Source organism: Prionailurus viverrinus, chromosome A2 (genome assembly GCF_022837055.1).
Source record: "Prionailurus viverrinus isolate Anna chromosome A2, UM_Priviv_1.0, whole genome shotgun sequence".
Lineage (NCBI taxonomy): Eukaryota > Metazoa > Chordata > Mammalia > Carnivora > Felidae > Prionailurus > Prionailurus viverrinus.
The window spans coordinates 111,003,850-111,028,391 of NC_062562.1; the positions used below are offsets into that span (position 1 = coordinate 111,003,850).

At 33.7% G+C, this 24,542-nt stretch overlaps 1 protein-coding gene across 3 annotated transcripts in view; it reads right to left on the reverse strand.

The window, feature by feature from the left end:
• The window catches only part of SNX13 (sorting nexin 13), a 135,968-nt gene that overhangs the window by 41,263 nt on the left and 70,163 nt on the right, over positions 1 to 24,542 (reverse strand). For all 3 annotated transcript variants that reach the window (XM_047841195.1, XM_047841186.1, XM_047841202.1), the window contains 7 exons: positions 20,614 to 20,697; positions 16,937 to 17,075; positions 16,481 to 16,569; positions 12,163 to 12,262; positions 9,946 to 10,139; positions 2,413 to 2,517; positions 1,818 to 1,950 (listed from right to left, as the gene is read on the reverse strand). In XM_047841195.1, the coding sequence (XP_047697151.1) occupies positions 1,818 to 1,950; positions 2,413 to 2,517; positions 9,946 to 10,139; positions 12,163 to 12,262; positions 16,481 to 16,569; positions 16,937 to 17,075; positions 20,614 to 20,697 (844 nt within the window). The remainder of the gene's footprint in view (positions 1 to 1,817; positions 1,951 to 2,412; positions 2,518 to 9,945; positions 10,140 to 12,162; positions 12,263 to 16,480; positions 16,570 to 16,936; positions 17,076 to 20,613; positions 20,698 to 24,542) is intronic.

Genomic DNA, 24,542 nt, shown 5'->3' on the forward strand with positions numbered 1-24,542 from the left:
GTATGGTTTCTAGCACTTAAGAGATTATGAATAAAAGCTACAAGTGAATTTACAAGACTTTGGAAAAGTTCTTACACTATAGGATCAAAAACTACTCCCACAGGATATATTGCTACTATCGCCATTTTAAATTATATATCATTTAGAAGCTCATACAATTAGCTGATTATGATTCAACATATCTTCTTTCATTCTGGGTCATATAGCAAATCCACTTCACAAAACTAAGAAATTTCTAAAGTAGATGGAATTAAAATAGACAAAAAAAATTCTAATAGTCCTTTCTGGAAATAGCGCTGCTACTTGCAAATTCACAGCAGCTTTGTAAAAGATTTTTCAACAGACACAGTAAGTACAGATAAACTAAAGTTGAGGTTAGCTCCTACAGAAGTACTCTTCAAAAAAAAACAAAAACAAAAACAAAAAGTTCCTTAATTATGCAATCAAATCCAGTTAATGGAATATTATTCCAGTTTTAGAAATAAAACCAGAAAGAGTATTAACTAAAACTCCCACAATACTAGACCAACAACCAATATAAAAGTTAACAAAACTCAAATGTAAACTTCTCTAACTGGGTTTCTTAGATTATTTAAAAAGTAATATCTTATTAATGTAGACCAGGGAGTGGGGAAGGGGAGACAGAGGAGAAGGAAGGCTAAGAACCTTTTATAATGGAGATACTTTTTAAAGCAGTGCTTACTACCTAAGAGATCTATTTTATCTCCAACCCCAGTGGTCCAGCCCTTAAAACCTATTCATAAGTAAAGGATTGAAATTAAAGCATTCTCTTAAAATAATTACTTTGTCAAATCTTTCCCATTTACTTTTTATTTTCATTGCTTATATAGACAAGCAATGTCTATTTCAAACCTTATTGAAATAAATCAAACCTTATATATTTAATTAGTTTAATAAGTACTAATGAATTGGATCACAAGTAAAATGGCCACTGGGCCTCACAATATGGAGACTTGTGCTCTAAGGGCTGCCTCTCCCACTATTTTTAAGTAACAGCTTATATACTACTGATAAAAACTGGTATTTGTGTTTGAGTCTATAAATCATTCTATGTACATAATTTCCCTTAAATCCGACAAATGATATCAAAATAACTCTGAAGATACGGCAAAAATTTTATCCTAGATTTACAACTAAGAAAAATGAGGCTTGAAGAAATTAAGTATTTGGCCAACATCACAGAGGTACTAAGTAGCAGAACAGGAGTAAAATCTAAATATTCTGATTCTCAAAATCTGCTTTCCTCATTATGCCATAGCGGTAATAGCCTCATCTGAAAAAATTCAATGTTGAAACAAATGACTTTTGTAGCTTCTTCCAGCTTATACTCTGCAGGGTATAATTAAAGGGGAAAAAACTGTTTTTTTTTAAAACAATGCTCTTTGGATTATGGTACACTCTCAGGATCACTACTTGTTATCTCATTTAATCCTCTCAATAATCCTGTTAATCATGAATACTATTAGTTATTAGCAAAAGGGAAACTATCATAAAAAATATTTGGGTGATACAATTCAAGAAAACATTCTTTAAGACTCCAAGGCTTTTATAGCTATGTTCTAAACTGTTATTAGATTTTCAACATTTTGATTTAGTGAGGTAACTAAACTTTGTCATTCATTTATAGAATTTTAAATATAATTTATAATTGGGCTTCAAGGTATTTTTTATCTTGTTTTAAAGATCATGTTTTGGCAACAGAATATATGTAGGAATACGTTATGTGTACACACACACACACACACACACACACACACACACAAACACACACACAGGTGCAATGTGTGTCACCTTACCTCCATCACCATCATCTGATCCTCTGAAACTAGGATCTTTTAACATATCCAGCTCGGCTAACATGCGCACATAAAGTGCATTCTGTCTGAAGGAAGGATAAAATCTTTCATCTCGTAGCATCAATTCATAAACCTTATTGAAATAAATTAAGATATTCCACCATTAATACAGATAATATACTAATTTTCACTAATAAGATTTCACCAAAAGCTAGACAGAGGTCTTGCTATAAAGAATCAGATTCCGTATTTATACGATATCAGCAATAAGCCTATATCACAAATAATGATTTCAAAGGCTCCAGGATCACAGTAAAATACATTACGTCAGGTTACTGACATATCATCAACTCATGAAAGTCTAAGACTATATATCTGGCCCTTTAGATTTAAATACCAACCCAACATAAGGATTTTCCTCACTTGTCAATTAAGTGAACAAACTGGCCTATCCTTTTTGTAACTGAGAAATCTGGGTTCCATTACTCACCTTTTTAGTTATTTATACTTTTATGTTTCAATAACCTTTGAAAAACTGAATTACATGTACAAGGAAATACATATTTTTCATAAGAATGAGAAATTCAACATATACCTTCCTTTGAATGTCATCAAAGATTTCAGGGGTTGGATCTTCATGATTCAAAGTATCTGCTAATTTTGCTACCAAATAATCATCAACAGTAACTCTTGGAGATGCCTAACAAACAGAGAAAAATAATAGTAGTAATGACATTTTGCGTTTCTAAATACAAGTTTATTCTTTATAGAAGAATTACATAGTGGAATTATATTATTGAAAGTAATTGGCAAAAAATCCTTGGTTTGTAAACAACACTGATGTTTAATAAGGCTGAAATAAGAACCAAACCTTCTTGTCATAACGTAATACAGAATGGGAGACAAACATGGATTTAAATCCTGGCATTTGCTGAGTAAGTAAGTTCCCTCTCAACAGGCTTAATTTCCACAATATGCAAAATGGATATAATACCACCTACGATTATTACGTAACCATGAGAGATTTATCTAAGGCATACAATCCCAGTGTGTAGCACCTAAGAAACACTGTCATTAGGAATTAGTGCTTAACATCCAGTAGCCCTGGATGTCTATTTAATGACTGCCAAAACAATAAGCCATTTTTTACTTGTCATTTAACACTAGAAATAGTCCTTTTAAGTTGCCTTTAAAAGAGACTATCCTTTTCCTAAATTTGGCTTTATATCGCTGTAGCAAAATCCCAGTGTGATATGGGAGGGCAAAAATATGAAAAGTTAATTTCTTTCAACGACTTTCATTTTAAAGTGCATAATATGACAGATGTACCACAGAAATATAAAATCTGATGTTCAATGTGAAAATTTTCTTTATTGAAAGAAAAAAATGCTGAAAAACTAGAAATATGGTCTTCTTTAGCATGTCAACTTGAATTTTTAGTTCTGAAGCCTCTGAAGAATAAATGAGTGATAAGGATGTTAACTTTTAAAAAACTAGAACAAGAATGCATTGTTCAAATAATTTCTTTATACTATCCAACAGAATTATCTAAAGAAAAGAATGGATAAATACAGAAAAAGAGAAAGGTTTAGAAATAAGTAAACAACAGAGTATAAATGTATAGGAAAAGGACTATACAACTTCTAATGTTCCCTTGTTAATTCAACATTATAATTAGTAAACCCAAGTAGGTGGTGCAGGGTGGTTGGAGCTTTTTGGAGGAGGAAGGGGAGGGTGCTTATTTGTTGACTGTGTATGAGAGGATGTGGTGTGGTGGTGTGTGTATGTTTTCCCCTGAAACAACAAAAAAACTAAACAACTTCAAGTCTGTAAAAAAATATTAGGAACTGATGTTAGCTAGTTTTGTCCTTTTTTTGCCCTCTAAGATGACTAAATCAGTTTCTAGGAAATAAGAAGATGCAAATTTGAAAATTACAACATTTCACATTTAGCTTACTTTTTCCTATAATCTCAAATATACAGAACTGAATTAAGCCTCATCTTTGGTATAGGGTGACCAACGTTTTTAAAGAGTTATCACAGGACACAACTGACCAGATCTCAAAGAATCAATATAGAAAAAATATTTATATACATTTTTTATTATTTCACATAAAAATACAAAAATGTGTTTTTTCAGAATTATCTATTAATGTGTGTTCTGCACTTACCCACTACACAAATGTGATTATTTAAACAAGAAGACTACTTAATAGTGGCAATTAGTAATTAATAGGACTAATTCAACAAATAATGTTTAAGAAAAACCTAACTATTTAGGTTCTGTTTTCTGATACACAATTTAACTTTTAAGCTCTTCATTATATAATAAATATTGCAGGCTTTATTATTGTGTATTATTAAAGTGAATAGAAGACTTTTAAAAAGATTAAAAATATAATAAGACTAAACAGGTATTATCTATATTTAACTTAAAAAAATTACTTTCCTTTTTATTCCACGATCTGATGAAGATATTTTTACTTTTTATGTTTCCTTTTTTAACAATACTTCTCTAATCTGCCTGCAGACTTTAGGACTTTTTTTTTTTTTTTTTCCTTAAACCAGGGGGTATAACTGAATACAACCAAATACAAAATTCACCTTGACTTTTACCTCTGTTCTTAAGCCTACATCACACTTATTTCCCTTTTCAGTCCAATGTGATGACATCAAGTTAAATAAATACCCTTTCGGGGTGCCTGGGTGGCTCAGTCGCTTAAGCGGCCGATTTCGGCTCAGGTCATGATCCCGCGGTCCGTGAGTTCGAGCCCCGCGTCGGGCTCTGTGCTGACAGCTCAGAGCCTGGAGCCTGTTTCAGATTCTGTGTCTCCCTCTCTCTGACCCTCCCCCGTTCATGCTCTGTCTCTCTCTGTCTCAAAAATAAACATTAAAAAAATTTTTTTTAAATAAATAAATTAAATAAATAAATAAATACATAAATATCCTTTCAATAAAACCATTTTGGCACAGAATACTAAGACTTTCCTTACTAAAAGCAGCAGCAGGTTTTTAGACCTATAGGCCCAGTGTATCTAAGAATTTATCATATAGACTTTATGTCTAAAATGCCCATTTTAAACACTTCAAAGCATAATGCATGTCATTAAAAGTTAAACTTCTCTTCCTCAAGAAAAATGGTTTTAAAACACACAGATCATTTAAACTTGTGAGAGTGAAGGTGAATTCCAAACAAATTATAGTTTTAGTAAAGAAACAGAAAATCCTATTAAAGCTGGCTGTCCCTTTCTGGTGATATTTTTTGAGTCCTCAATAGTCTCATCTCAAACAAACAAACAAAACCATTAGCCATTTTGTTCACTGAGTTTTTCTATAACCCACACAAAAACAACTTAGGTCAAACCATCCTTCTCAAGGTTCCTCTTAACCTCTTCAAAGATCATTCAACAGTTCTGGAGAAAAAGGCATATAAATTTCTGTTTACCAAAAAAATAAATAAATAAAAATAAAAATATTTGTTTACCATAATTCTTTCCACCATATTTATTTTTTTATGTATTTCCAAATTAGAAGACATTATTCTTCTCCCATTCTTTGAAAACATGATTTTACTGCTATCAATATTTTAGCATTTTTTCTATGGCTGGCAACGATAGCCATAGCCATGTTGAAGCAAATGTCTAAAATGCTTATTTTCTGACACTTTTATAATGTCAAAAATCTCATTAAGTGTTTATGAATGTTTTGAAGAAACTAAAAATTGACCAAAAAACTTTTATGAAAACCTCGGTATCACAGGTAAGCAAATGGTACCCCATTTTAGCAGTATTGTATAGAAGGAATACATATTTAGCAGGTAAGATCTTTTCATTTTCTTTGGTAAGAAGTTTATAGACTGAAAGAAATTTGTCAAAATTTTCATTTGCACTGTCTGATAAATATGTATTTATATAAAAGCAAAGTTTCTTTTATGTTTTCTGCAATTTATTAAAATGTTAAACAGCAAGATTATCTAAAACTCCCCATTTCTTCACATCAAAGAACCTAGTAGCTATGGGAAATATACCCTTCTTGCCACAATTTGATGTAACACAATATACTACCAAAAGCATGACTGCTGGTTAAGAACTGCCAGAATAAGTTCTAAACTTGAAAGGGCCAAAACACGTTATCAAAACTTTCTCTCTTGTTTACCCACAGGATATTTCAGCTGAAACTTCTGAATCATGAAATGTAACACTATTCAGTTTAAAAGTAACTCTACTTTTACAAAGCAAGCAAGGGACAGATAGGCTAATGTGTGTTCATTTGTACACTGTGCCCAAGCTAATTCACTTAATACTCACTAGTTTTAACTGATCACTGGGGTCTTTTGGGGAGATGGAAAAAAACAAAAAACAAAAGTAAAAACTTTTTATTAATTTAAAATTATTTGCAATATTCAGTTTCAATATTTGCTTTTATATCCCCTTCTCCACCAAGACCAATCTCAAAACATTTTTTATACATCAGGTAGTATGCGTCATTTTGGTTACTCTCCCTAATCCAGGTATGTCATTAAAACGACATAGTCATTTAGTCTTCTTTTCTGGCACTGTCTAGGTCATGCTGATGTTGGTACTGTAATTATCCTCATTTTCACGTCTCAACTTTTAGAAAACATGGTTTTAATATTCATAATGTTAAAAATTAAAAAGTCCTGGGACACCTGGGTGGCTCAGTTGGTTAAGCATCCGACTTCGGCTCAAGTCATGATTTCGCGGTTTTTGAGTTCGAGCCCCACGTCGGGCTCTGTACTGACAGCTCAGAGCCTAGAGCCTGCTTCGGATTCTGTGTCTCCCTCTCTCTCTGCCCCTCCCCTGCTCATGCTCTGTCTCTCTCTGTCTCTCAATAATAAACAAACATTCAAGAAATTTAAAAATTAAAAAGTCCTATCACAATACAAAACACATGACAGGAAAAGTAAAAGACAGACTGTGAATATCCAGGATAACAAATCACTTAAATTGTAGATGCGGTATAGACAATAGAGTCCATTACTGTGAAGAGCAAATAATGGCTGCCAATATTATAAGCTAAGGAAAAAAGACAACGATGACTGTGAATAATCCACACCATAGTCATTTGACACTAACATGTTGCCTTCAGCCCTGAATTTCTGGCATCACATTGAGGTTTTGAATTTTTGTCAATCTTCTCCATCCAATGCTAAAATGTGGGACTTGCTGTGTCCTAGGGAAAGGTTTCCCAAGACTCAGGAGGTCTTTCAATGCTTTAAAAAGAGATGACCTTCAAAGAGTAACAATTAAACTCATAGTTGATTTCTCAGTAGAAACATAAAAGCCAGAAAACAATGAAATGCTATCTTGAAAATGCTGAAATAAATTAGCTTAAATAATTATTAATTTTTTATTTATCCAGTATTAACTATAATCCCCACACTGGATTACATAAAAAAGAAATGACTACCACCTACTTTAAAAACTAACATAGAAAGACTTTGATATATACCTTAAAGCTGTGTTTTTAAATAGAAACTCTTGAAAGTGTGCAATAAGAAAACATGAACAGCAATATTCAGAGCAAAAGTATGAGAGAAAAGAAATGGAAAACAAACCAAATTGCTCATAAATATCACTGAAGGTAAATAAAGTCTTGTATATGTGTATGATAAAATACTTCAGTGAAAATGAACTATACTTGCATGAATCAAAATGTATAAATATCAATATAATAATGAGAATAAAACAATGCATATAGTATCAGACCATTTATATAAAGGCCAGAAACAAAGCTAAGGGGGCACCTGGGTGGCTCAGTCGGTTAAATGTCCGACTCTGACTCCTCTTGATTTCAGCTCAGACCATGATCTCGTGGTTTGTCCATCGAGCTCTGCATTGGGTTCTGAGCTGACAGCAGGGAGTCTCTCTCCCCCTTTCTCTCCTCGCCCCTCCCCTGCTCACGCTTTCTCTCTCTCTCTCTCTCAAAAGAAAGAAAGAAAGAAAGAAAGCAAGCAAGCAAGCAAGCAAGCAAGCAAGCAAGCAGTGTATAAGCAATGTGTGCTTTAAAACACACATGTATATTAAAATGGTAGGGAAAAGCAAGTGAATAATTACAAGAAACTGATTTCATCAGGAATTAAAGAAACCGGTAAACATGATAGGTGAAGACAGGTGAAGAATATATTAAGGATCTTCAAAAGCATAGTAAATGTTTTATTTCTTCAGCTAATTGGGGTGTATAAAGGTGTCTGTTATAGTATTATTCTTTAAAATGTGCACTCTGTTACGTATATTTCATAAGGCAAAAATATAAGCAAATGGACGAATGAGCAGGTTTCAAACAAAATTCACACTTAAATTCAAATCCAACTTTTGTGCTACTTAAGTATAAATTAAAAGGTATTATAGCATAGCCATTACAAGTACTGGAGTGTGAGAAATCTCAAGGATTGCTGTGTCCATATTAATGAGGGATATTGGTCGACAGTCTCCTGAGTGAGGTCTTTGTCTGGCTTTGTTATCAGAATGACAGTTTGGCAATCTGTGTCTTTGAAAGCATTTGCCCATGTCACCTAAGGTGTCTAGTTTGTTGTGATAAAGTTGTGTATAATATTTGCTTACGGTCTTTTTGATTTCTATATGGTTGGTAATGATGCCTCATGATTTTGGTATCTGTGACTTTCTTTCTTGGCCAATCCTGCTAAAGTTTTTCAATTTTATTTCTCTTTCAAAGAAACACTTCTTGGTTTTATTGTTTTCATTACTGTTTTTCTGTTTTTCATTTCACTCATGTCTATTCTGATCTTTACTGCTTCCTTCCTTCAGTTTACCTTGAATTTATTTTGTTTTTCTTCTTCTGGTTTAAGGTGAAAATATAAATTGTCATTTTGAGATCTTTCTTCTTTCTAACTAGGCATTTAAAGCTACAAATTTCCCTCTAAGCACTGCTGTAATTGCATCCCATAAATTGTGATACATTGTGTTCTCATTTTCATTCAATTCAAAATACCTTCTAATTTCCTTCTGATTTCCTTATGACCTAGAGACTACTTAGAAATGTGTTAATTTTTAAATATTTATAATTTCTCAAAATTCCTTTGTTAATTTCTAATTAATTGTACTATGATAAACAGACATTCTTTCTATGGTTTCAATACATTTTTTAATGTTTCTTTACTTATTTTTGAGAGAGAGAGAGAGCGCACAAGCAGGGAAGGGGCAGACAGGGAGGAAAGAAGAGAACCCACGCAGGCTCTGCGCTGTTACTACAGAGGCTGACATGGGGCTCAATTCCCCAAACAGTGAGGTCATTACCTGAGTCAAAATCAAGAGCCAGGCACTCAATCAAGTGAGCTCCCCAGGTGCCCCTAATTTCAATCCTTTTAAATTCAGAGTTGTTTTATGGCCTAGTAAAAAGTCTGTCTACCCTAGACAATGTTCCACAAGAGCTTGAAAATAGTGGGTATTCTGCTGTTGTTAGTGCAAGTATTCTACAGATGTGTTAGATCTAATTGGTTTACAGTGTTCTTCGATTCTTGTATAATTTTGTCCATTTTTTTTTTCCCCATTTGGTCATTTTCTTTCTAATCATTCTGTCAATTATCGAGTGGGTATTGAAGTCTTCAACTATTACTGTTAAATTGTCTATTTCTCCCTTCAATTCTATCAGCTCTTGTTCTATGTGTCTGTGGAGGTTTTGCTGTTTTGTTTATAATTATTTTATCATTTTGATCAACTGACCCTTTTAGCATTATAAAATGTTCCTCTTTTCTCTAATAACAAATTTCGTCTTAAAATCTATTGTCTAATATTAGTATAGCCGCTCCAGCTCTGTTTTGGTTGCTGCTTGCATGGTTTATCTTTTTCCATTCTTTTACTTTCAATCTTTTGTGTCCTTGAATCTAGAGTGTGTGCCCTAATCTTGATTCTATCATTAGTATCTGCGTGACCTTGGCAAAGTTAATTCAATTTTCTAAACATGAGTTTCTTTACCTATAAAGTGAAGATAATAATATACAATAAGACTGTTATCAGATTTAAATGAGACACTGTTTCCAAGCAGCAGTGCCTAGTATAAGTAATGAATATTCATTTATATTACAAAAATTATTACTAAAGATGCTACCAAAGAAGTTAAGAAAACAGTAACAAAAATATATCCCCACCTTTTCTGATAAATACTGTTCATATATTCCAACAGCAGCTGCTCTTAGAAGACCTTTGGTTTGGTTAGTTTGATGTTTTCCATCCTTCTGACGACTTAATAAAACTTCTAGTTGCTGTTGGGCTGTAACTCGGTATCCTTCCACTGTCATCCAGAAGAAGAGGTGTGCTTGACCTCCAGTTTGCTGCATGTAATCTAACAAACAAAATCCATAACAATGTAGTTATTCATGTCACATGTTTTTGGGTGCATGTAACCATATGACAAGTTAAGAAGGATTAAAGTTTCAAATACTTAAAACCCTATATTTTCAAACTGTTAGGCAAATGCTTGAGGTAAAGAATACTTACATCACAAATTGTTAAGCTAAAAAGACCACAGTTATGTAAAAAGCACAAACTGAAGCATTTTTTTTTTTAAATTTCATTTTTCATGATAAAATTTCTAGGGGATATAATTGCACAGAAGGCTTCATCAGAAATAAATTTCAATATTCAGCTTCTGTTCTCAATAAAGATTATTAATTATAATATTAATATTTCCACAAATTTAAAAAATAAGGATTAGTATCTTCAACAAGCCATGTATTTATGTTTTTGGTCATGAAAATGAAGAATCAGGGAAGTTTAATGAAAATGTCCTCCAGATAAAAGCAATTTTGATGTATAGTTGACCCCTGAACAATGCAGAGGTTAGGGGCACTGACTCACCATGCAGTCAAAAATCCATGTGTAACTTTAGACTCCCCCCAAACCATAACTACTAGTAGTCCACTCTTGACTGGAAGCCTTACCATTAATATAAACAGTTAATTAACACATACAACATTTTGTATGTTAAATGTATCATATACTGTATTCTTACTATAAAGTAAGCTAGAGAAGGAAATATTACAAGTCATTAGAAAAACACATTTGTGGGGCGCCTGGGTGGCGCAGTCGGTTAAGCGTCCGACTTCAGCCAGGTCACGATCTCGCGGTCCATGAGTTCGAGCCCCGTGTCAGGCTCTGGGCTGATGGCTCGGAGCCTGGAGCCTGTTTCCAATTCTGTGTCTCCCTCTCTCTCTGCCCCTCCCCCGTTCATGCTCTGTCTCTCTCTGTCCCAAAAATAAATAAAAACGTTGAGAAAAATAAAAAAATAAAAAAAAAAAGAAAAACACATTTGTATTACTGTACTGTATTTATTGGATAAAATCCAAGTAAAGTGAATCTGCAGAGCTCAAATTTGTGTTGTTCAAGGATCAACTATATTATCAAAATTACTAAATATTTATATTTATTAAAATGATATAAAAAACCCCTTTCCCATTCATGCACTGAAAGATACAAATAACTTATAAGCACTGTGTACTGCTGATAAAGTACTCTTTCCCAAACAATTTAGGGGCACCTGGGTGGCTTAGTCAGTTAAGTGTCCAACGCCTGATTTCGGGTCAGGTCATGATCTTAACAGTTCATGAGCTCGAGCCCCATGTCGGGCTCTGTGTTGACTGTGCAGAACTTGCTTGGGATTTTCTCTCTCCCTCTCCTGCTCACTCTCTTTCTTTCTCAAAATTAATTAATTAATTTAAATTCATAGTAGAATCTCCTAGAGTTTATTTTTAAACACCACTGAGTGTTTCTTTTAAGTAGGCTGCACACTCAGCATGGAGCCCATGTGAGACTTGAACTCATGACCCTAAGATCAAGACCTGAGCTGAGATCGAGAGTCGGATGCTTACCCAAATGAGCTACCCGGGCGCCCCTCCTAGGGTTTATTTTAAAAGCAATTTAACAAACACACATTTAAGTTATGCAAAGCATTTCGTTCCTTCAAAACAAAATAAATCTCCACCTCGATGATTTCCAAAGAAAAGGACTATTTCAGAAAATGAAGAGTGGAGGAAAGACATAACTGGCATGCTTAATTTCAGATATTTAAATTTTAGTAATCTTTACAATTATTAAAAATTTCAAGGGGTGGGGCACCCGGGTGGCTCAATCAGTAAAGTGTTTGACTCTTGATTTTAGCTCAGGTCATGATCTCACAGTTCGTGGGTTAGAGTCCCACACTGGGGTCCATGCTGACAGTGTGGAGCCTGCTTAGGATTCTCTCTCTCTTCCTCTCTCTCCCTGCCCCTCCCCCACTCATACTCGCTCTCACTCTCTCTCTCAAAATAAAAAATAAACTTAACTAAAAATTTCAAGGGCTATTATTTTCGTAAGATGGATTTACCTACCCATAAAAAACTGTAGTGCAACATTGTCTACAAGAATGCTGTCCAAAGGGACTGTGCAAAGTTTCCCAAAGTTTGCTGCCAGTTTCACAGTATTTATTTCCTACAAATAAAAGTAAATATAGGTTAATATTTTATCTATTCACTCACTAGGTTAAAGATCATTACATAGATATAAAAACATTACACTAAAATGGAATAAAGTGCTTTTTCCTTCTCATTCATTTAGGTTCTCAAAACAGTATAAGCCTGGAGAATTTCGTAGTTATTTTAAGTTGTTTAGTGAATATGCATTAAAAGTATGATAGGCATCCATTTCTTTCAATACAAAATAATTCTAAATTATTGGAATTTCAAATATTCTCTATCTCTACACATATTTCAAATGAAAACAAATATTTTAGGGGCTAAAGGGATGTATGGAATACCCACGATGTGCAATAATAAATAAATACCAACATTCTCAAGTATAGATTGAGGTCTATCCAATGAGAAAACAGAAAATATTCAGAGTCATTTTGCTTCTCACAGAGCAAAAACTCTACAGTCTTTATATAAAATGTTCTTCTCACACTACCTAAATAGTAAATTATATTCATTTTTCAAAGTAACACAGTAAGATAACTACCTACACACAGAAAAAAATGAAAAATAAAAAAATAAAACAAACATAGGTTCAAAATTTAGAGAATCTATATGTCAAGCACAGTGCTAGGTACATTATACACATTACTTTATTCTCCACAACAATCCTATTGGATAAATATTGCCAATCCTACTTACTGGAGAAGAAAGCTTAAGATCAGAAAGGCTGCCTATGATCACAGAGCTGGCAAGAAAGACTGTTTTCAAAGCCTGCAGCTTTTCCCATAAAATCCATGATGTTTCAGTGAAGTATCAGTTTGTCTGTATTCCTAAATCCATCCCTCATAACCATCTTTTTAAAAAAGAAAGTAAGGTTTTTCTGAAAGTTAGGCTGCCTTAAGTAGGGGTGGATACTAAATTAGATATAGGTAGTACATAAAGGAGAAAGAAGATAACTTGAAAAAAGGAGGGAAAATGCCCTCTGTATTTAGTATCTCCCTTCATATAAACAAACTCAAAATGGGTGAAAGACCTAAATGTAAGATAGGAAGCCATCAAAATCCTCAAGGAGAAAGCAGGCAAAAACCTCTTTGATCTTGGCCACAGCAACTTCTTAATCAACATGGCTCCAGAGGCAAGGGAAACAAAAGCAAAAATGAACTACTGGAACCTCATCAAAATAAAAAGCTTCTGCACAGCAAAAGAAACAATCAGCAACACTAAAAGGCAACTGACAGAATGGGAGAAGACATTTGCAAAAGACGTATCAGATAAAAGGTTAGTATCCAAAATATATAAAGAACTTATCAAACTCAACATGCAAAAAAAAAAAAAAAAAAAAGAATATACACACACACACAATGGAGTATTACTTGGCAATCAAAAAGAATGAAATCTTGCCATCTGCAACTATGTGGATGGAACTAGAGGGTATTATCCTAAGCAAAATTAGTCAGTCAGAGAAAGACAAATATATGACTTCACTCATATGAGGAGTTTAAGGCACAGAACAGATGAACACAAGGAAGGGAAGCAAAAATAATATAAAAATAGGGAGGGGACAAAACATAAGAGACTCTTCAATATGGAGAACAAACAGAGGGTTACTGGGGGTTGTGGGAGGGGGATGGGCTAAATGGATAAGGGGCATTAAGGAATCTATTCCTGAAATAACTGTTGCACTATATGCTAACTTGGAAGAAAAGAAAAGAAAAGAAAAGAAAAGAAAAGAAAAGAAAAGAAAAGAAAAGAAAAGAAAATACGGAAAAAAATTTAATGCAAAAAAAATTTCTTTAAATACTGTATAATAAACAGATAAGTGACTTAAAATGTTTGGCATAAAGTAACCCAATGCCAGCATATGATTTCTCCTATCTAAATCTTCTTTCTTCAAATTTATCCCTTTTTATCCTTCCCAGAAGCAGCTCCACAGATAAGGGATGCAGAAGAGTATTCACTGCAACCTTATTACTAATAAAAAAGATAAAGGGCCTTCTAAGACTTCAAGATGGGTAGTACGGTTAAAAAACTTCACCTCTGTGGGGATTCTGATTTTTCTTTCAAGGAAAAACTACTGTATGACCTGAACTACTAAAAAGGTGAAGCTTGATATTCAAAATAGAAATGACGAGCTTCAAACAAGACATCTAAATTTTAAAAGGATTTGCTATCAAAAGGTGTCCCAACAAATGGACTTTAAATAATGATGATGAAGGATCACTAACTCTAAGGTCTAGATAAGGTAAACTACCATAAGTGAAATCATACCATTCTTCCATTCTGAATTTGCACGGGTATATAATTTTAAAATAACACTTAACTAGAACAGCCATACATACACATATACTCAGGTATACGACAAATGTGGCCTCAAGTAAGGTCAGTTATAATTAATCCAGCAAACTAAACCAAGATTTACAAAAATTAGTCTTCTGTTCCTTAATAAATTTAAATACACTGCAAAATTACAAGCCCAGAGAGTCACAATAAATTTCCAAAATAGAAAATCAGCCAAAAAAACCCTGACTACACTAAAAACTAAAAGTAGTAAAAACTGCTTTTTTTCTGTTTTAAAGCCCCAATTCTCTGCTCCTCTGCAGGGCAAAACTCCTCCAAACAGCTGCCTATAATCACTATTTCTAATTCATCTTTTCCCATTTTCTCCTGGACTGGTTTCACTTAGGGTTTCTCTCCACTACTCCAAAATGCTATGATCAGATCACCAATATTCCCCTGGTGGCAAATCTAATGGCCAATTCTGAGTCTTCATCTTACTCAACTTATTAGCAGCCTTTGAAATATGTGATCTCTATGCTTGGCTTCTGGAATATCACACTCCCAGGTTTTCCTTTAATTTCATCAGCGACTTAGCTTAGTTTCTTTAGCTAGATCTTCCACTTTGTCTTAAACTCTAGTAACTATAGTGCCACTGAACTAAGTCTTTGGTATCTTCTTACTCACCTTCACTCTTGTAAGAAACCTCATCCATCCAGTCTCAACTTTAAATAACTGTAATAATCCTGAGGATCCTCAAAGTTTAGGCTATCACTGACCGCTCCCTTGAACTACAAAGTTTACCAATTAGTGGGTTGACTTGACTGTTTAACAGGGATCTCAAACTAAAACATGAAAATTTAATTCTCTCTGCCAAAACTCCTCTTCCCTGTATTATCCATTTTATAAATGTAAATAGCAACATTTTTCATGCAGTTGCTCAGGCCAAAAATTCTAGGAATCCTCCTTGAGTCCTTTTTTTTTCTCTCACTCCATATTTAATCTCTTAGTAAATCTGTCAGTACTATATCCAGTCTTCAATTACCTCTCACAACCTCTGTAGACATCTCTTACTTGACTAAAGCAGTAGTCTCCTAAATGATCTGTCAGTCTCCATTCTTGTCCCCTGCAACTCCACCACAATCTAATCATCACCAAGAGTCAAAGTAGTCATTTTAACTCGTAAGTCAGATCATGTCAGTCGCCAGAACAAATCTCCAATGGGTTCCCGTCATAATTAGAATTTTCAAATAATTTTGCATGGCAGATAAAACTATATATGATCTAACCCCCAAGGTTCCTCTCCAGTTTCATTCCTAATATAATCCCTTCTCATTCATTCTATACCAGCCATACTGACCTGCTCTAACTCAGCAAACACTTTCCTATCTCAGGACCTTTGTATATGCTTTAACCTTTGCCTGAAAGATCAATAAAAGACAAAAATTCTCAGGACTTTCTCATTAATCTATCAGATTTCTCTATGCTCACATGTCACCAAGTCAGTCAGCATCTATCTAAAACAGTCTTATACATTCTCTATCCCTCTAGTTTGCTTTACTTGTTATTTTTCATATTGTACATTTTTTAGTATATATTAATTTACTTAGTGGTTTATTTTTTGATTCTGCAACTAAAATGTTAAGTTCAATGAAGAGAGAGATTTTGTCTATTACATCCATCTAAAATGGTGCCCACTGTATAAAATTATGTAAAGGTTGAATTTTGAATAGCAAATGAATAGATGAATAAATAAAAAACCTTTAATTACTGTAGCATTATTCAGGAAGTTTTTAATCTCTTTAGCTTCATTTAATATAGGATAATACAGTGTATCCAAAAAGTTTTCTGCAAGGCCTTTTGTGGAGGGCTACACTGGTTAATATCCCAATTCTTGTTATTTGCTAGATATTTAAATGAATTTAAAGTATTTGTAACTAAACATTAATTAGAAAGTACTTACTTTGCCTGACTGTAACCGCTGTATTCTTGAGTCACATACTTTTTTTACAAATAATAAGCTATTTATTTGATTTTTGATAGTGTTGATATCTAAAAACAAACAAATTGATTGTGAGCTAGAAACCGGTAATGTTATTTATGAAATATTTTAAACATGCACTTACTTTAACATGATAACCAATGAACAGAGCAAACAATAAGAGAAATAATCTGAAATTTTATGGTGAAATTATTTAATTAAAGTTAAACCATGCCAATTATTTTTAAAGACTTACAGTATGAATTGCCTCACATTCAGGAAATTATAATGCTTTTATTCTTAGCACATGTTAACATAATAAAGATTTAGATGCAGTTAAGGTAAAAAATAGCATAAAATGACACTTAGGCAAATTAAAGTTTTATTTAGAGATATAGTAATGATTAAAGAAGACATTTTCATACTTAAATGACTTACCATCACCAACCGTATCTAGAGATCGAAGATACTGTAATTCTTCTACTGCCTTATCTCTGACTGCTTCTAGCTCTCCAATATTGTCACTCAATTTAATAATGTTCATAAAGGCCTCATAGTTGCAATTAGAATCACGGATCTATAAAAAAAGTTCAAACAATATGTGCGAGGGGGACTTATTAAGGAAAAAAGGAATCTTCAGTGCCTACCATGTGCTAGGCAGAACCTTACAGCAAGTGTTTATTCCAGTGCGTATAAGAAAACAAAATGAAAACCTCTGTACTCATGGTCCCGGGAAGAGGCAGAGGAGTAGAAGACGAGATTAGTGGCAATGGAAGGCACATCGGGCAGCGTACAATACGTGTTGTGGCTTTTACTCTGAGCGGAATGAAAAGTTACTGGAGGGTTTTAAAGAGAAAAGTAACATTCTGTGACCTAAATTGCTCAGAATCAATGTGATGACATAAATAACTCTGTCATTTTGTCTTTTTCTCTAGCCATGTGCTGTTTAAGAACAGGAATGGGGTGGACAGTAGGGCTGAATTTAACCAGAGTGTGGTTGCACCAAGCAAATAACAAAGATAGAGGGAGAAAAAGTAGTCAAGGATATTATGAAGTGACTAACCACCGTGACTGCCAATAAAATTTAAGTAAAGCAATAAGGGGATCTATGAAAAGGTAGCAGACTTGAGATATTACCCATTCTCCAAAGAGGTCAAAAAACTAGTGATTGTTTAAGTTCAGAACTAAGGAAAAACTGGCCAGTAAGTGTATGAAAAGATGCTCAAATATCATTTAGAGATGCAAGTTAACCACAACAAAACGACAATGCCAAATGTTGACCAGAAAGTGGAGACACAAAAACTCTCAAATGGTACTACCAAAGTGCAAAATTAGAACACAACTTCGGAAGACCACTTGGCAACTTATTTTACTTCATGTAAATTTTACTTGAGTGATTAAAAAAAAGGTAGGGTATTAAAGTCTTGATTTTTCTAAGAATACATTAAGAAACAAATTAACAGCTGTCCATTCATCTGCTCTAGTTAGAGATAACAATATGAGCCAATTAAGTAATCTATTCCAGAGTAAAAGATAAGACATCCTTAATTAGTTTGTATTAAAAAAAATACATACTCAGAGATGAATAATGCAAATTCACCCATACTATTTTTAGAAATGACTTAAAACTGTGGGGTGGGGTGCCTGGGTGGTTCAGTGGGTTAAGCTTCCAGTTAAGCTTCAGACTCTTGATTTCTGCCCAGGTCATGATCTCAAGGTTGTGAGATCCAGCCCTGAGTAGGGTTCTGTGCTCACAGCAGGGAGCCTGCTTAGGATTCTCGCTCTCCCTCTCTGCCTCTCTCAAAATAAATTTTAAAAAACTTAAAAAAAAAATACTGTTGGGCAACACTAACATTTTATACAGAGAGAAAATATGTTACTTACTAAACTGCTTGCTGTTGGGGGTGCCTGGGTGGCTCACGTGGTTAGGCACTGGACTTTGGCTCAGGTCATGATCTCATGCTTTTTGAATTCGAGATCCCCTATCAGGTGAGCTTGAGCCCTGCTTCAGGTGAGCCCCACTTCTCTCCCTCTCTCTCTCTTTCTCTCTGCCTCATGGAGTTTTCTCTCTCCCTGTCTCTCTCTCTCTCTGGCCCTCACTCACTTGTGCCCTCTCTCTCAAAAATAAATAAATAAATAATAAACAGCTCTAAACTTTTCCTTTCAAATAGAAATGAACTGTACACTAAGTTGATAGAAATGAACTGAACTAAGAACTGAGCTTATTTTAATGTTTATAATACCTATGTATACAAGGTTTTCCACACAAATAATGTCAAAAGACTGTAAACCCGACCACAAGTAGGCTAGAGATCCTTTATTGATAAACTCTTCTCTTTTAAATATATTTTCTGATATTGTGTTGCAAGTAAAATAGTGATCAATTCCTGTTCATTAAATACCAAAAAAACACAAGCATCATACACAATAGTAGAAGCCCAAGTGTGGGAAGAACAAGTAAAAATTTGGTGTTTTGAATTCTTTTTAGACTATCTATATGTTAAATCTCTCCCCCAAAATGTTTTCACCATACAATTAATTATACAGTTAATACAAGGTCAGCAAAAGAAAAATTGAAAGCTAAAGAAAAATATAAATAGGAATAAAAATATTTCCTAATCCCATGAGTGAGAGATAACATTCTGGTGAACATGCACCCTTTTCTGTAACACAGGTAAGATTATACAGCATAAAACATCCATTTACTGGTGTTATAATAAAATGTTTTAATACCTTTTACCCTTATTTTATTACTTAAATGTTTTTAAATTTTACCTGTATTTTCCTATTTCTTAAAACATTACTTTTTTGTTATATACCCAATATTCCATATAAAATGAAATATATAAACAAAAGAGAAAAATTAAAACTATCATAATCCTACCTTTCTATTAACATTTCAATCAGTATATACACTATCAGAATTATACAATCATTAATAAATATTTACATATTTGTTTTTAAAAAGCATAATCTACAAACACACATCACTTTTAGTTATCCTTTTCAACTTAAAAATATAAACATGTTTTCATATTCAAGATACACTACCATCATTACTCTTTTTAATGGCTGCAAAATATTCTACTGTGTCAATATGCCATAACTACACAATCCTCTATGTAGAACACTTAAAAAGCTTTCAAGTTTTCAGTATTATAAGCAACGGCCATTAATGGCCTTTGTTTCAAACTTATTACTACTTTAGAATAAATTTCAGAGTAGAATTCCTAACCAGAGGATACGTATTTGTAAAAATTTTAATTAGACAGATATACATATTTTTAAAGCTTTTGGTAGAGCCTAGTAGGATAAAGGAAAAGAAGAATCAAGTTGTGTGACCTCCATAGTTTGATAATGGCTAGTTTGATAATGGCTACTGGAAACAAAGAACAATAAATAAAGTAACTCTCTCCTACGAAAACTAGACCGAGTTACTGGAAAAATTCCAATTCAAGAAAATGAATCAAAGATCTAGAAGTATTTATCACAGTATTCCCAGCAACACCCCATTTACAATACTTCCTTGACCATGAATTTATTGAGGAAAGCCATATATAATCACACAAAAATAATTATAACTACTAAACTTAATAATCACTAACCCTTTGATATGTCTGCCAGGATGAGAAAACTATGAGTTAGCTACTTATATACACACTAAGCAACTTACAGAAACAAACCTAAAACACACAGGCTCCCATTCTCAGTCCAGGTTTCCTATCCCATTTTCCTCCACTATATAGTATAAAACATAAAGTACATATATTTAAGTAGTTCAGACCACAGCCATGTTTGAAACCAAATAGCAGCTTTTAAAAGTACTCATAATCTATACACTCCGTCAGGAAAACATCCTTTTTTTAAATTTAAATAAGTGGTAACAATACCAAAATTGTGAGAGGATTATCATATCAACAAACTTCTTACAATGAATTTGTCTAGCACATTCAACCTATGAGCAGAAATACCAGAAACATAAAGATTATCTATAAATATATTTTTACCTAATTTATTCAATAAATTATTGCTTGATCATCCTGATCCCCAGATATTATTTCTAAATTTTAAAAAAATGCTTTAAAAACAGAGTTGTAATTTTAGAAAGTACATACCATCCATATGATATATTGATTAATATAATCAGGATCACTGAGTTGATTTATTAATGGAAGAAGAACTCCTCGTGCAAGGATTTCCTGGACCAAAAATGTAAAAAAAAAAAAAAAAAAGCAAATTTAACTTAATATACTTCTCAAATCAATAGCATAATGTAAATAACATAATGCTGTTACTTAAGAAAGATATGACACATGTAAAACTTGATAATCAACACATCTTATAAAAAGATGACCTAATACACCTCAGTTAAAATAAATGAGATAGGGGCGCCTGGGTGGCGCAGTCGGTTAAGCGTCCGACTTCAGCCAGGTCACGATCTTGTGGTCCGTGAGTTCGAGCCCCGCGTCAGGCTCTGGGCTGATGGCTCAGAGCCTGGAGCCTGTTTCCGATTCTGTGTCTCCCTCTCTCTCTCTGCCCCTCCCCCGTTCATGCTCTGTCTCTCTCTGTCCCAAAAATAAATTAAAAATGTTGAAAAAAAAATTTTTAAAAAATAAATAAATAAAATAAAATAAATGAGATAAAGCTACCTGTATCAACTTGGCTGTATCTCCACAATGACATCTAGAGTTGAGTAGAAAAAAGCAGAAGGGTATCTCTAGTATGCTAGCATTTATGTCAAGTTTTAGAAGGCAAAACATGGCACCAAGTGTCTATGAATTCCTACATCTAATTAAAAGAATAAAAATGAAGGATAATAGGAAAAGATACACACCAATTGTAAAATAGTGGTTACCTTCAAGGGAGAAAAGAGCAACTATAGCAAAACATTAACAGTGGTTAAATTTTGGTAGTTGGTACATAAATGTCTACTGCATTATTCTCTATACTTGTCTGTGTTTGAAATTTTTCCTAAGAGAAAATAAAAAAATAATATGGTAATATAATTATTCATCTTTCTCTAGAACATATCTTCTCATTCTTTACAACTGTTTACTCTGCAACCTATTAAAATCCTGCCCTTGACTACAGAATGAAATCCAATCAAATTAAACCCTGATCATTCCAGCTGAACACTTTTTTACTTACATGTTTAAGATACACTCGTGCCCTGAATTTATGGCATTTATCACTTATCATTCCCCATGTAATTGTGTTATCTTCTACTTCTCTGAAACACCGCAAATATCCAGGAACCTTCTGTATATAAGTGACGTTTATTAGTTGATCTACTGACTTATCTATTTTCAAAAATATTTACTCAAGGTCATTGTCTTAAACATGGCAGGCATTTGATAAATACTAAAGGAATGGAAATAAAGCAAATTAAGAATTTAGTGCTGATCCTATTTATATCATATTTTCACCCATTATTGATCTTCATCCTTTTACGCATGTGATATCTAAATTTATAAAACACCATTTCTTAAGAATACTGGAAAGGCTAAATAAATGTCAGTTTAACAGGATGTTTGACTTCTCTAATTAAAGGACCAATTTATTTATTCCTTTTACCAAGATCTCTAACTTATCTGGTTCATTTTCCAGTATAATAAGTTCATAAAGGTAGCCTTCACTTTATTTTCCTTCGGTGAGTTATCTTATATACATTCTACTTTTTGTAAGCTGTGGAAGTCTCTGACAACTATTACCTAAGGATGAATTAACATTTCCAAAAGGCATCCATGAAGGTTCCAATAACTTTGTTTTATAATTCCTTTCTTTTCTTCACATTTTTTAAATGTAATCTCTACACCCAAAGTGGGGCTCAAACTCACAACCCTGAGATCTAGAGTGGTATAATCTACCAAGTGAGCCAGCTAGGCACATCTTTTTTTTTTTTTTAAAGTCATCTCTATGCCCAACGTGGGGCAGGTCCAATAACTTTTTCAAGCATCTTTTAAGACATCTTACAGTCTTAAATTAGAAGTAATTGTTTATTCTTTCAAGATTAGCTTCCGTCTCCAAATTTTAAAAATTATATTTATATAATTCATTCCTTCAAGTTATGTCTCTGGCCACATATGCTCAAATTTTAATGTTTGCTATTTTTGAGAGAGCAAGCAGGGAAGGGGCAGAGAAAGAGGGAGACACAAAATTGGAAACAGGCTCCAGGCTCTGAGCTGTCACCACAGAGCCTGACGTGGGGCTCGAACTCACACACCACGAGATCATGACCTGAGCTTGTAGTCGGCCGCCCAACTGACTGAGCCACCCAGGTGAACTCATATGCTCAAATTTTTAAATGTACTATGTAAGAAGAACCAAGTTTTTTGTAAGTTTCTTTGCAAAGTAAGAAAAAAACACATGTGGGAAAGAATTTTGAATAGATCTAGTGATTCTTATTAGTCAATGCAATCTGTCAATCTGTCTTAGAAAATTACTTTGATCTTCTAATTTGCCTCATGAGAGGGTGTGGTTAGTCAAGATGTAATCTTATGACTCAACAATTCCTATACAGGTTCTAGTGAAAGCTCTAAACATTCCAAAATAGGTAGCCTTTTCCTTATAATTTCTACTTTGACAGAAGCGCCAGCTGTCCAATATGAAGGCTTAAAAGCTACAAAGTCACTGAGGCCATGAATCTTTAAATAAAACATGGTAATGGAAAGAAAGCAGACGTGACTAAATAGCAATTATTGCAGTCAAGTTCTGTGATTTGTACAATCCATATAAAGGATCCCTATAAAGGAAATAAGTAACAACTCTTTAATCTGTTATTTAATCTGATCAAAAGCATCTTTGGGGAAAACCTGAATTACCAACAAAAGAAAACTGATCAACCATCAAGCTGAAAGAAAAAAAGAAAAAACTGATTTGCTGAATATAGTACCCTATAATTATTCAAACATAAAGAAATGAAATAATGGTCTAAAAGAGCAATCTATAGCAAAATATATTTGCTTTTTAAACAATCCTACTTATTTAAAATATAACCTCATGTAATAAGGCACATCTTCATTCACATCTCCTAAAGTCAGTTTAATCTTCAAGAAGCTAAAGTAGCATGTACACCACAGCAGCAAGAAGGGCAAATAGGTTTCCTCTTACTAAAACTAATTCTCCTGACTGGGTATCTGCTATGTGCCAGGTGTGATGATAGCCATTAAGTACATAATGATGATACAGATATGTCCTCTGTCCTTATGGGGTTCATAGTACTACTGGCAGAAAGAGGCACCAAGTAAATAAACACAACAACCCAGTTATAATATTAAATATGGCAAATGCTATGAAGGAAAGTAACTGTTTACTTACGTATGGTAATAGGGAATTATGAGGGAAGTTTAGATTGGGTGGTCAGGGGAGGCATTTCTGAGAAGGTGCGATATGAAAGATGTAGACAATTTACCCAAGAAAATAAGGGTAACCATTCTGAGAAGACAAAAAAGAGTATAAGATGGCCCTATGGTAGGGAGAAAATGGCACTTTTGGAGAAATCAGTATCACTGGAATACAGTGACTGCATGGCACAAAGGCCAGAGAGGTAAACAAGGCCACATCACGCATGGCCTTGCAAATCTCTGGAAGAACTCAAGATGTGAAAAATTTACTTGATGGTCATGGCATTGGCTAGGATGGAGAAAAGACTTAAAAGGCAAGAGAGGACATGGAAACAAGAGTAAGATTTCCATTTTGGACATCTGAAGTTTAAAAGGTCAATCGAATGGTGATTTCAGTGGGCAGCATGTCACAGTAGCCTGGGACTCATAAGTGAAGTCTGTACCAAGATATAAATTTGAAAGTCATTAGCACTTGGATGGACTTTAAAGGCATAGGAATGGGTAAGAAGAGGGCTTAGGATTAAGAACTTAAGTATTTAAAGGTTAGATATGAGAGGAGTTAAAGCATCTAAAAAGGACTAAAAAAGAGACCAAGCGAAGAGAAAAATCAAGAGAGCAATGACATGGAACCCAAGACAAGACAGAATTTCAAGAGGAAAAAGATTGTCAGCCATAAGGAAGTAGCTGAGACACTGCCTAGC